The sequence below is a fragment of the Equus quagga genome, chromosome 8 (genome assembly GCF_021613505.1).
Source record: "Equus quagga isolate Etosha38 chromosome 8, UCLA_HA_Equagga_1.0, whole genome shotgun sequence".
Classification (NCBI taxonomy): Eukaryota; Metazoa; Chordata; class Mammalia; order Perissodactyla; family Equidae; genus Equus; species Equus quagga.
Window position 1 is genome coordinate 132,005,657 of NC_060274.1, and position 14,248 is coordinate 132,019,904.

At 42.1% G+C, this 14,248-nt stretch overlaps 1 protein-coding gene across 1 annotated transcript in view; it reads right to left on the minus strand.

Annotated features, from left to right (window-relative positions):
• Nucleotides 1-14,248, minus strand: part of PTPRN2 (protein tyrosine phosphatase receptor type N2) — a 738,567-nt gene that overhangs the window by 542,701 nt on the left and 181,618 nt on the right. Inside the window, exon 5 of the mRNA XM_046668847.1 lies at nucleotides 11,428-11,788. Within this exon, the coding sequence (XP_046524803.1) occupies nucleotides 11,428-11,788 (361 nt within the window). The remainder of the gene's footprint in view (nucleotides 1-11,427; nucleotides 11,789-14,248) is intronic.

The following is a 14,248-nucleotide window of genomic DNA, read 5'->3' on the forward strand; positions in this document are numbered from 1 at the left end:
ACTGAAATTAGATGTCTTAATAGGGTACCCCAGACAAAACGTTACATGCTTTAGAGAATAAGCAATGGCATGCAGATAATCTCACTACAAAATTGCTTTAACAAAAAAGATGTGAATCATGCATAACAGCTTTCCTCCTAAGTGCCTTTATCACCATGTATACATGAGAATATACAGTTAGGCCATGTATAAACACATCACCACCATCATCATTATCATCTCCACCATCACCATCACCACTATCATCATCATCACCATCATCAGTGCCATGATCATCATTATCATTATCATCATCATCATGAAGAATTTACTGTGCTCCTTTTGTTTAGGGAGCATATAGCCCATTTAGTTGCTAGAGTCCAACTCTCAGATATTTGCAAAGAGTTCAGATAAATTCAGTAGGAGTTTATTATTTTATTCTGTCCTCATATGGGCCTCCACCTGGGAGATATGGGCATAATCATATGTCAGCTTCCTGACTATTTTCAATGAAAACAACAAAAGTAAAGTAAAATGTGTTCTCCTTCAACTTGAGGGGCTTAGGGTATCACAGCTAAGTGGCATACATCACTCACTGGCTAAATGAAAAGTGCCCAACTATAGTCTGGATAAAGCACCTGTTGCTCAGTGAGGCCATGCTGTTTTGTACTTAGAATTCAGTATATAGCAGTCTAACTCTCTCTCTATTACAGTAATAGTGAGGTAAAGAACAAATACACATATCAAATTAGGTTTGGCATTAATTACTTGACTCAGTGGAGGGGTTGGCAGTCAGATTGCCTTCTAAGGAGTATTTCATTTAGATTCACATTAACATGGGTCTGCACACTCAGAATGTTAACTGACATATGACAAGGGAAACCAGTCTAGACGTGTACTGACTGGCAAATGCCAGACTAAAATATAAAAATTTCCAGGGATGGCTATCAGGGGTAGTAACTGAAATTTGTCCACATTAACTAAATGGGCTGAACCAGTAGAGTATTTGGATCCCATTCAAAGAAATACCCTCTGAATGGTGAGTGCTGTCGAACTCCCTCTTAGCAGCAAAGTTCTAGTTGGTAGACAACCAGGCATGCATGGTTAATATATATCTGTAGTTAGGAACTCAATTTATGATCATATCCAAACCATTCACTGCCCAGAATGCCCTGGGGCCTCAGGGCCCCAGTTCTACTCTGTGGGGGCTCAGTGAGACCCTCACATGTGGGAAAGGGAAAAATTTCTTCTGACCTCTTCAGCTCCTTCCTTAGACCCACCCTGTGCCTTCAGAAGGAAAACCTCACCATAGGTTCAGTGGTCTCCAAACCCAAAATGTTCAGTTTGGAAGTGGAAAGAGTTGGAAAAATGACAAGAGGACGACCTCATATGTGAGAGCCCACAGGCCACAGGGAGAGCACCCCTGCTCCATGTTGTTCTAAAAGGACTTCCTGTTAGAGCCAACGGCGGAAGTTGGCAGGAACAAGCACTTGCGATAAGTTACCTTTTGGAGCCCCACCCACTCTCAGTCTAAAAGAGGGAACTTCCAACTCAATACTCAATGTAAAGAACTTTCTAGCAAATGCAGCTGGCTTTTTGTGGAAAGGACCTCCCAGGGAAGCAATGAGCTCACAGGTACTTCAGGGAAGGCTGAAAGGTCATGTGTCAGAGACACTGTAGAAGAGACTTCTCGTGTGGGGCAGAGTGCATGACTCTGGGTTCCTTCCAAATCTGAAAACAGTGACTCTTTGCTGATGCAGAAGTAGGAGGAAGCTGTCTCCCAGGCAGGGAGGAAGGCATGGGATGGGGGCAATGCAGAGCTGGGCTCCCCAGTCACATATGTCTGCTCTCACTCCACATGTGGGCAACCTATTCAGGTGCATCCACATCAGGGCTGCCGGGTGGGCATGGTGGGATTAGAAGGTAGACAAGAGGAGCCATTCCTTGCTGTGTAAGCGACAGAGTGGCACCCAGAGACTTTCCCGGCCCCGCTTCCGCTTCCCTTCCACTGCAGGAGAAAGTTGGCTGTTTGCTGACCCCGCGACATGGTGATTGGCTGAAATAACGGCCTCTGGCATTTCATATCAAATATGGGACTATGTTTCACTGAGATGAGAGGTTCTTTGATGACATAGGTGCCTTCTTTCTTATGTTCTAGAAGGTGCTTTTAAACCCCAGAGAGGGGCATGAATCCAGGATAAAGAGTATATCAGCACTTCCTTGTGGGGCAGACTCTGAAAGGCAGCCTCTTTGCTCCAGTGATTAGATGGCTAATTTGGGCCTCTTTTCATAAAAAACCAAAAGGCATGATTGGGTTTAGAGTACCGAGCAACACTGGCCTTCACTCAAATATGAATAAATTTCTTTAAAAACGAAAAAGGCAGCAGGTGCTTCCTTTCAAGTGAAAATTATCCCAAAATTGTGAGCATATTTTCTCCAGGATGATAAAAGCACTGGGATCTGGTTTTTATACATTACAATCTATCATTGCCACCATGAAAAGGGAAAGCCCTGGTTCAGTGCCCTCCTGAGATTGGGTGATGCAGGGTATACTCTTTGCTCTGTATGAGTTTTCAGGCTGGGATTCCCACACAAATGGGAAAGTAGACACATGCGGGACTTCGCAGTCATGGGAGGTTTGAGTAGGAAGAGGCCCCAAAATGCGTTTATCACAACACTCTTATCTTGGATGAGGGAAGAGAATCAGAAAGGCTGTGTGACTGGTGGGGCTCAGCATGTGCTCTGTCAACGAGTTAATTCATGAATAAACTTGCTAAGAGTCACAGAGTTAGGAAGGTGCACAAACAGTAGTCAACAAAAGTTCAGACTTACATCCCAGTGAACATTCCACATTAATATACGACAGAATCCACTTTAGTATAGATGATGGTGGGGGTGGAGAACACTCATTACCTTGGCCATTCAAGCTATAATATAGGAAGACACCTGAATAAAGGAAACAACAAGTTATGTTGGGAAGAGGTTGAGATAGGAAATACCTAGCTGAAAGTTAGCAGAGTGATAATGTGAATTAAGTTCTCCTAATTCTCAGTCCAGGACCCAGAGGATGCAGAATCAAGATGATTAAAGAAAGGGTTCTCACAGGTTAGAGGTTTTGTTTCCTGTTTGGTGTGGTTTGAAGTTTCATCAATGAGTAAGGATTAGATTGGATGCTACCAGCAGTACCATATTATTTGTCATTGGTTCTAGTTAACTGTTTAGAAAAAGGTATACGATAAATTCTCTAATGTGGTTTCTATAATTCTTTAATTGTCATCATTGAGTCTCAAGCTGAAAGAATGGCTTTAGCCAAAATATGATAGGGTCTATATGAGGAAAACTACAAAACTCTGATAAAGAAATCAAAGAAGAATTAAATAAAAGGAGAGATACCCCATGTTTATGGATAGGAAGACTCAATATTGTCAAGACATCCATTTTTCCCAACTTAATCTACAGATTCAATGCAATTCCAATCAAAATCCCAGCAAGTTATTCAGATATTGACAAACTGATCCTGAAGTTTATATGGAGAGACAAAAGACCCAGAATAACCACCACAATATTGAAGGAGAAGAACAAAGTTGGAGGACTGACATTACTCAACTTCAAAACTTCCTATAAAGCTACAGAAACAAAGACAGTATGATATTGGTGAAAGAACAGACTGATCAATGGAACAGAATAGGGAGTCCAAAAATAGACTCACGTAAATATAGTCAACTGATCTTTGACACAGAAGCAAACACAATACAATGGAGCAAAGATAGTCTTTTCTACAAATGTTTCTGGAACAACTGGACATTCACAAGCAAAAAAATGAACCTAGGCACAGACCTTACATCCTTCATAAAAACTAACTCAAAATGGATCACAGATCTAATTTTAAAACACAAAACTATAGGGGCTGGCCCTGTTGCCCAGTGGTTAAGTTTGTGTGCTCCACTTCAGCGGCCCAGGGTTTTGCCAGTTCGGATCCTGGGCACGGACCTAGCACCACTCATCAAACCATGCTGAGGCGGTGTCCCACATAGCAGAACCCGAAGGACCTACAACTAGAATATATAACTATGTACTGGGGGCTTTGTGGAGAAAAAAAAAAGAAGGAAAATTGGCAACAGATGTTAGCTCAGTTGCCAATCTTTAAAAAAAACACAAAACTATAAAACCCCTAGAAGATAACATAGGAGAAAACTTAGATGACCTAGAGTTTTGTCAATGACTTTTTAGATATGACACCAAAGGCACAATCCATAAAAGAAAGAATTGATAGGCTGGCTTCATTAAAATTAAAAACTTCTGCTCTACAAAAGACAGTTATCAAGAGAATTAGAAAACAAGCCACAGACAGGAGAAAACATTTGCAAAACACACATCTGATAAAGGACTCTTACCCAAAATATACAAAGAATTCTTAAGGGGCTGGCCCCATGGCCAAGTGGTTAAGTTCGTGTGCTCTGTTTCAGCGGCCAAGGGTTTTGCCGGTTTGGATCATGGGTGTGGACATGGCACCGCTCATCAGATCATGCTGAGGTGGTGTCCCACATGCCACAACTAGAAGGACCCACAACTAAAATATTCAACTATGTACTAGGGGGATTTGGGGAGAAAAAAGCAGGAAAAAAATAAAAAAGAAGATTGGCAACAGTTGTTGGCTCAGGTGCCAATCTTTAAAAAAAAAAAAAAGAATTCTTAAACCTCAACAATAAGAAAACAAACAACCTGATTACAAAATGGACCAAAGACCTTAACAGACACCTCACCAAAGAAGATATACAGATGGCATGTAAGCAAATGAAAAGATGCTCCACATCATATGTCATCAGGGAAATGCAATTTCAATCAACAATAAGATACCACTATACATCCATTAGAATGGCCAAAATGCAGAACACTGACAACACCAAATGCTGACGAGGATGTGGAATAACAGAAACTCTCATTCACTCCTGGTGGGAATGCAAAATGGTACAGCCATTTTGGAAGACTTTATTTCTTACAAAACTAAAGAAATTGTTACCAGTATCTTTACCAGATGATCCAGCAATCGCTCTCCTTGGTATTTACCCAAAGGAGTTGAAAACTTGTGTCCACACAAAAACCGGCACATGGGTGTTTATAGCATTTTAATTCACAATTGCCAAAACTTTGAAGTAACCCAGATGCCCTTCAGTAAGTGAATGGATAAACTGCAGTACATCCAGACAATGGAGTATTATTCAGCACTAAAAGAAAATGAGCTCTCAAACCATAAAAAGACATGGCAGAACCTTAAATGCATATGACTAAATGAAAGAAGGCAAACTCAAATTGCTACATACTGTATGACATTCTGGAAAAGGGAAAAGTATGGAGACAGCAAAAAGATAGGTGGCTGCCAAGAGTCAGATAGGAGGGAAGGATGAACAGGTGAAGCACAGAGGATTTTTAGGGCAGTGAAAATACTCTGTATGATACTATAATGATGGATACATGTCATTATACATGTGTTCAAACCCACAGAACACACAACACCAAGAGTGAACCCCAATGTAAACTATGGACTTTGGGTAATGCTGATGTGTCAGTGTGGGTTCATGGATTGTAACAAATGTACCACCTGGTGGGGATGTTGATAACAGAGGAGGCTGTGCATATGTGGGGGCAGGGAGTACATGAGCAATCTCTGCACCTTCCTTTCAATTTTGCTGTGAACCTAAAACTGCTCTAAAAAGTAGAGTTTACTTTTTTGTGAAAAAAGGAATGACTTTAAGCTTTGTTAAAACTTGGTGACAATTGAGCCCAGGGAGAATTGCAGTCAAGGTTCTATGATCTGAAAAGATACATGCATAAGGGTGTTTTTGCAGCATTATGTGAATAGTAAAGATTGACAAACTAGACATAGTTTAACAGAAATATATAGATATAGAACTGATTTAAATGTATTATGGTACATACATATGATTGAATATATGCCTCCATAAAAAATGTAATGGAAATGCATTTAATAATGCAGCAAAATGCTAACACTATATTCAGTGGGAAAAGCAGGCTCCAAGCTAACTAGGTGGATTACAGAGCAGTGAGATGAAGGACACTCTGAAGCTTTCAACATGAGGCAGGTCCAGAAACACTGACATCAAGACGTCCGAGCTGTCCAAAGCTTAGAAAGCAAGTTCTTGCATCTTACAACACTGGAATCCCATTCTTTTAAAACAGAGATGTACAGACACATTGGTTTTATGTAGGAAATCCAAGGGACACAGAGCCACTATGGCAGTTTCCCCCTGGGTGTGGGGAAGGCCTAGGAGGGTTGGCCATGGGGAAGGAAACTTCAGATTCACTTTGTACCCTCTGCACTGCTTAGAAATTTTAGAAATGATCATATCTTAAATTTATAATATAAAAGTTAATTTAGAAATTTAAATGTATCATGACAGCATTTACTCACAAAAGCCAAAAGGTAGAAACAACTCAAGCATCCATCAAAAGATGAATGGATAAATGAAATGTGGTATATCCATACAATGGAATATTATTCAACCTTAAAAAGGAAGGAAATGCTGCAATATGCTACAATGTGGATGAACCTTGAGGACATGATGCTGAGTGAAATAGGCCAGTTGCAAAAAAGACAAATGCTGTATTTCACTCATATGAGGTTCCTAGAGGAGTTAATTTCATAGAGACAGAAAGTAGGATGGTGGGTGCCAGGAGCTAGGGAGGCGGATGGCAGTTAGTGTTTAATGGGGACAGAGCTTAAATTTGAGAAGATGAAAAATCTGGAGATGGTGGTGGTGATGGTTGTACAACAGTGAATGTACTTAATACCACTGAACTGAACACTTAAAAATGGTTAACATGGTAAATTTTATGTTACGTGTATTTTACCACAATTTAAAAGATTTAAATATAAAAAGTAATGGCACTTTCATTACCTAAGAGTGACTGGAGTTCATGGGACTTGCCTGAGTTTTAATCCAGGGTGGGAGGAAGAATTAGCCCCGGTGAAGATGTTCAAGAGACAAGGAGAGGCCGAGATATAGCTGCTTCTGGCTCCACGCAAGCGGGCCTGGCTCACTGCAGGGCCTCACAAACCCACACAGGACCCAGAGGATGCACACCAGCTTCCGACAGCACTTATCTCATGGTAATGAGATTAAACGGGATTTTTGTTTTCTTCTTTCTACGTATCTATTATTCAAGTTTTATATAGTAACCGTTTATTACTTTTATAATTGGTTAAAAGTACAACAAATAATCTTTTACAAATTCTGATTCTCATAACAAACTGATCATGAAATTACAGAGTTACATTCTAACGAGAGCATTCCCGCCTGGTGGCGGCCGGGACGCTGCATTCCGAGTTAGAGAAGTTGGCCGAGATGGTGGCTGAACCCCGTGCAACAGCACTGTGCTCTGCAGTCTGGCCTTCCCTTTATCCTGTCTCATGTAGGTCTCTCCATGTTGTGTGGCTTTAAAGCTTTTTGAAAGGAGGCACGGTGTAAACAATGAATAAATGAAGGAAAAGGGTCTCTCTCTTCTCTATGATAAGTTTTTAGCAAATGAACATTTGCCACACGTATTAAGTGAGCACCCAGACTATTTATCACTTATTTGGGGCACATATGGGTGGGTTTTCCCATAGTTCCACGTGAAACCTGGACTCTGAGGACCACATACTGGATTCCACCGTGCTGAGTCACACAGAAGTTTCCTTGCCCTCTGAGCTATCACAAGATCCTCCCTTCCTGTTCTGGCATAGCAGCCCTCTGGGCATCTAAAATATCCAGTTCCCAGGGCCACACCCCCCTCAGAAGTCATGGCACACCAGCCCTCAGACCACCCTTCTTTCTCGAACTATTGCTTTCCAGGTGAAGTTGGGTTTCATGCGGAGGGCTGTCCGTGTACTGCGCCTTCATAGGGGTTCTGTGTGCGGGCCATGCTGAATCTGCCTGAACCTTACACAAGAGCCCGGCATTGTTACACTGCATGGCATGGGCACTTCTCCAGGCAGTGCCATGAAATGGCCCACCTGGCACCTGATATTGCTGAACATCAACTAAATCCCAATAGTGCACTGAGTTGGAGAGGTAACCTCAGGAAGCCCTGGACTGAAAATTTAGGGGAAAGTTGGTCTTTTCTTCTCTTGTCCCTTTTCATTAAATCTGTAAGAAGAGAAATCTTTATTCTCCTGTCCCGGCTGACCCCTGCCCACAAGTGATCTTACTCCACTCCTTTGCTCCCCTTGAAGGCTCAGCACACAACTCTGCATACAATGAACAAGCAGAGAAAGCTAAAATTCAGAGCTGAATGGCCATTTAAAGCAGTAAGGCTCAGGACCAACAAGCCAGAGCAATAAAGTAAATTATGCTTAAACCTGCATTTTAGACAGTCGGCTCTTCAAGCTCTGACTCTGTCCCAAGTGATCTGACTTCCGGGCTAAGTACCATCATTTACCCTCTCAAGCTGAAAGGAAACAAGGAAAACAAGGTTGACAATGATACCATCTTTTCAGGTTGACATGAAGAGCAAATGAGACCATTTATGTGGAAGAATCCACTCATTCATTCACTCAGCAAATACTGGGCCAGGGCCTGCTGGGCCCTGGGACACAATGACAAAAAAAGAGGCACAGTTTGCCATCTTCTCACAGCTTATGGTCTACAGGGGAGACCAGCACACAGTAAATAATCACACGAATATGCAGGTGCAGACTTCTGGAGGACAGCACAGGGCACCACAAGCAGACCCTGCAGATGGGATGGGGTGGGGCTCGTTTTAAGGGATCGAGCTCTTCTCAAATAATCAAGTTGAAATCTGACAGAGAGGTAAGTGGCCCATGGCTGCTGGATGCTAAAACAAGATACAGCTAGACAGTGTCCCCCTCACGGAAGGACACTTCGCCACCTCTGAAGGCTTCTTGCTAAACATTGAACACAAATGGTCAAATCTCTGGGCTAGCTCCTATTTACAGGAGGTCCAGAGCAGAGGAACAAGGTACACGTTATCTTTGGGATGCAATCAGCAAAATCCAGAATGTGAAAAGCTCTATGAGACTAATGAACTAGTTTTAAAAAAATGTTGCAAGGAAAGAAAAAAGAGGGAAGATAAATCTGCAGATTAAAAGGAGCTTAACAGCTATATCTACCAATTCAATGGAATTTCTTTGGATTCTGATTCCAAACAACCAGTTGTAAAGAAAATTTATGACAACTGAGAAGTTTGAACACTGATTAGATATTTGGTGATATTAAGACATTGCTATTAATTTTAATATGTGATAGAGCTATTGTGGTTAGGTTTCTAAAAGAGTCCTTATCTTTCTGCAATACAATGCTAAAATATGGACAGATGAAATCACGGGTGATAGGGGAGACGAGGGGAAGTGGTGGTGCACAGCAGCAGCAGGAGAGGCAAGCAGCTGCCGTTTGTTGAAGCCCAGTGATGCACGGGGGGGCTCACTGGACAACTCTGTCTGGCATTTATTTTGTGATTGACATTTTACATGACTCTTTTTAAAGTATACAGTGCAGTCGGGAAGACAGTATATATAAAAAGATAACCGACACAGCAAGTTAGCACAGAAAAAAATGTCAACCAAATTATACAGTTAATAAGGGTCATTGGAGAGTGGAGAGAGCAGGGTCCTGAAGATCTGCGCCTTCGGGGCATGAAGAGGAATGGCAAAGTACCAAGCAATGGGGAGACAGGAGGCTCATCTGAGCAGTAATAGCAGCACGAGCAAAGACATGCGTCATACTCCGCCTGTGAACGCACTGGTGGAGTGGGTTGAAGTCCCTCTGGTTGGAGCAGTTGTATTTACCTCTTCCTATTTCTAATAACTAGAATAGAAGTAGTCAATAAATGGGACTTTTTAAGTTGTGAGACATGAGAAGGGAGACAGAGAGAGATGATTAGAGAGAGAAGAGGAGAAGCCAATCTGACATTCCATGACATGGGGTGGGGGGCACCAAGCAGGAGAGGACGGGGAAGGGACAATCGGCACCATGGGGAGGACCTGGGAGTCCTCCACAGAGGCCACAGCATGGCTTTTGGACACCTGGGGGCGGTCCCAGCAGCATGTGTATAGCAGAGGAGTGAGGTGATGCTGAGCTGGGGAAGAGCAGAAAGTACAGTGACCATCCAAAAGCCAAAGGAGCAGATGAGTACCACTGATGGAGTCTGGTAACTATGAGACTGCAGAGGGAAGCAGGGCCAACAAAAGGGGTTTCTCAGAATAGTGCCTGGTTTGAAGCAGAGGAAAAACAGCCCCCAAAGAGAAAATGCTGGAGGGAAAGGAGCTTCTCTGTAGAGCAACCTCCTATAGAGAAACACCAGTCTCACTAACGGGGCATTTATGTGCAAACAGTTCTTAGTCAGGTGCACAATCTGTTTTCTCATACATCTTATTTTCCCAAGACAGGAACAAGGAGAAAGCATTACTAATAGCTACATATCCTTCCCTCTAATTATAACTTTGCATTTCTTCCATTTAGAAAGTGCCATAATGATTATATGGACAAAGAGAGAGGAGAGAGCTACCTAGCTGAAAAGCAGCAATGTCTAGAAAAGTACTGTGAGAGCAAATCCAATTAAACCTTCACTTATAGAAAATAGAGGCTAATGTGAATGTGTTTCTCAGTCAATATTTTTTTAAAATCTGTTATCTGTTTGATTTTATTATTTGTATATCTTCAAAGGAGAAGTCACATTTTATCAGAAGCTCACTTTATATTTCATGGCCTTAGGAAAAGGCTGTTAGAAAATAATGCATGAGAGCCTTCTGCATCTTCCAGAGGAGTGGGAACCAGTACATACTCCTTCTCCCTTGGGACGATCTGAACTAAGGCATAACACACATAAAAGTACTGAAGCCACAGTGTTGAAAGTCAGTCATGTCAAGGGCCACACAGTACACATACGCATTGTGAGCAGCATTAGCTTCAGACTGGGCTCTTTTGGGGACAAGGCAAATAATCAGAAATATGTGAGTAGGGCTTGCGCTTGACCATAAGGAATAGTGAGGCATGTGACAATATGAAAGCATGTGCCGAATCTAAAAGTGTTCATTCAATTTTCCAAAACACTATGCAATCAACAAAATTTGGGGTCCAGATTTGGCCTTGTTCCCCAACCTATCACCTTCATCAATAAAGTCACAAAACTGTGACATTGCAGGGAAGATGTTTAAACACTGACACCCCCTACACCCCAAGGAGAGATTCACCTTTGGCATGAATACAACCACCTTCTCTTCTACCAGCACCAGAGGGAAGTGAGACTGCCAAAGGTTCACTCCCTCACACTGCGCCTTGCTCTGCCGCTGTCCCCTAAGGAGAAATGCTGATGTGTCTGAAAAGACACTCAGTGGTGAAAAGCACATGGAGGGCCGGACAGGAAGGTGACAGAAAGACAAAAACAAGCCAACAACAAGAACACTAAAGAGGGTAGGTGAGGCTGACTTACCATCGCCCCTGCCCAGGGGGTGTTTGGGGTCTCCTGGAGACAAAGGCCATTTCTGGGGGGTAGCTGGTGCTGAAAGGACCCTCGGTTCTCTCCACGGTGCGTGCAGAAGGTTGTGCAACCCTGGGTCACCCTCCCTGGGGGGTGGGGGGTGCTTCTGAGCCGCGTAGGCACCCAGCGCAGCAACAAGATTCTGTCTGTCCACACTACCCACCACCTTTGGGCTGAGCTCATCAGGCTGGAGCCGGCTGAGGGTTCGCAGGGGGTGGCCTGCAGGGTAATCCTCTCGGGGCATGGGGGCGTAGGTCAGAGCAGACGTTTGGGCCATGTAAGTCAGCACGCTTTCGGCCAGGGCATCTTCACCCTACAGGGGCCAGAGAACAAAACAGCAGTAGGTGAGTCTCCATCATCAGCCACGCATGCCAAAATAGCATTTGGTCTCAATTTTCAAGGCACTAAACAGCACTGAGCATCTGAAATGCACACCCACTGATTGACCAAGTTCCATAATCCATATTTGTTATTGCATTCATTTTTTAATAACAGCTTTAAGGAGATTAATTCACATACTATGAAATTCACTCAATTTGGTGTTTTTTAGTGTATCCGCAGAGTTGTAGAAACATCACCACTGTCTAATTCCAGAATATTTTCATTACCCCAAAAAGAAACCTTGTACCCATTTCAGTTCCCTCTCCCTCTCAGGCCCAGGCAACTATTAATCTACTTTCTGTCTCTATGAATTTGCCTATTTTGGACATTTCAAGTACGTGGAATCATACAATATGTAGTATTTTATGTCTAGCTTCTTTCACATAGAATAATGTTTATAAGGTACATCCATATTGTGGCATGTGTCAGAGCCATATTTCTTTTTATGGCTGAAAATATTCTATTTTAAGGACATAGCATGTTTTGCTTATTCATTCATCAGCTGATGGACATTTGGGCTGTTTCCACTTTTTGGACATTATGATGAATACTGCTGTGAACATTCACATACAAGTTTTTGTGTGGACATATATTTTCAATTCTCTTGGGTCTACACAAGAGAAGCGTAGTGACAACTATTGGATCAACGAAGAAATCAAAGGAGAAATCAGAAAATACCTGGATACAAATGAAAATGAAAACACAACATACCAAAACTTACAGGATACAGCAAAAACAGTGCTAAGAGGGAAGTTTATAGCAATACAGGCCCACTCAAGAAACAAGAAAAATCTCAAATAAACAATCTAACAGTGCACCTAAAAGAATTAGGAAAAGAACAAACAAAGCCCAAAATCAGTAGAAAGAAGAAAATCAGAGCAGAAATAAATGAAATAGAGACTAAAAAAAACAATAGAAAGGATCAATGAAACTAAGAGCTGTTTCTTTGAAAAGACAAACAAAATTGACAAACTCTTAGAGAGACTCCCTAAGAAAAAAGAGAGAAGGCTCAAATAAATAAAATCAGAAATGAAAAAGGAGAAATTACAATGGATACTACAGAAATACAAAGGATTATAAGAGAATACCATGAAAAGCTATACACTAACAAATTGGATAACCTGGAAGAAACGGATAAATTCTGAGACTCATACAACCTCCCAAAACTGAAGCAAGAGGATATAGAGAATCTGAGTAGACCAATCACAAGTCAAGAGATTGAAACAGTAATCCAAAACCTCAAAATTTCATGGAAAAACGTAATTATTTCCAACTCTGAGACATTCAGAAAGGTTATGCTTGTCCTGGAGGCATTCTCAGAGCTCCCTTCATGGTGTGGCATGAGTCTGTGGACCATCAATTCTTAATATCTTGCCCATTCATGTTTTCTACATGCACTTCCCCTGAGGCACATGATGAATGTAGAGTCAATGGGGTGCAAACCTTGGGATCTAGTTAAGATGTGCAACCATCACTGAATTTAAGACAGGTGGCTCAGACGCCCAAGTCTGGCTATTTTCAAAAATACTTGGCTTCAGTCTTCTGGGATCTATGTTAGTGTAGAAAGCTGGAAATCAGGAATAGGTTGGCATGGGTTTTAGTTTCCATTCTCTTATGTGAATTTGGAAAAATCACTTGACCTTTTGAGACTCAATTTTCTTCAGTCAAAGAAGGAGATTGCATATTATCTCTAAGATTGTTTTCATTTCTAAAATGATGTGATTTTAGCTGTCATCCAAATTGTTTAATTTTGTCCAAGTACTAGTTGAAATCAACTGTTTTCCTTTAAAAAGAGAAAGTAAGACTCATTAGAGAGAAAGAAATACAAAATGCTACCACAACAAATAGCCCCTCCAGCAGTTTCACAAATTAGGGGTGAGTGTCAATTCAAAGCTCAGCCCTTCAGAAAGGCTGCCTCTGAACACCCAGTCAGATGACAGCACTGGGGGCTGGGGATCTGCATCCAAATGGCTCATCAAGGTGCCCACGAGCAACTCTCCTCTTTGCTGTGATTGCAGCCTCACCTGGAGCTTTGATTCAAAGGGCCTTTAGTTACAGTTGACCTGGAGAGCTCCAGGTAGAGGACAAGCCAGGCTGAACACTGTGCACGACAAATTGCAGCAGAATGTAATCTGTGCAGTAGACTGGGATAAACAATCTATTTTGGGTCTGTCTATGCTCTGAAACAAATTAAGGGAAAAGGGAAAAAGAACATTTCAGTAGGTAGTCTGTAGAAATAATAGAAAACATCAGTTTTCACGAGTCATACCAGGCTCTCTGTAAACAATGGCCAGCATGATGGTGTCCTTGGGGGAGCTTAGCTTACTGCAGCTTCAAGGTGAGGGTGCCCATCCCATAACCAAGAGGCCTGGGAGCTGGGAAAAAGAGCAGT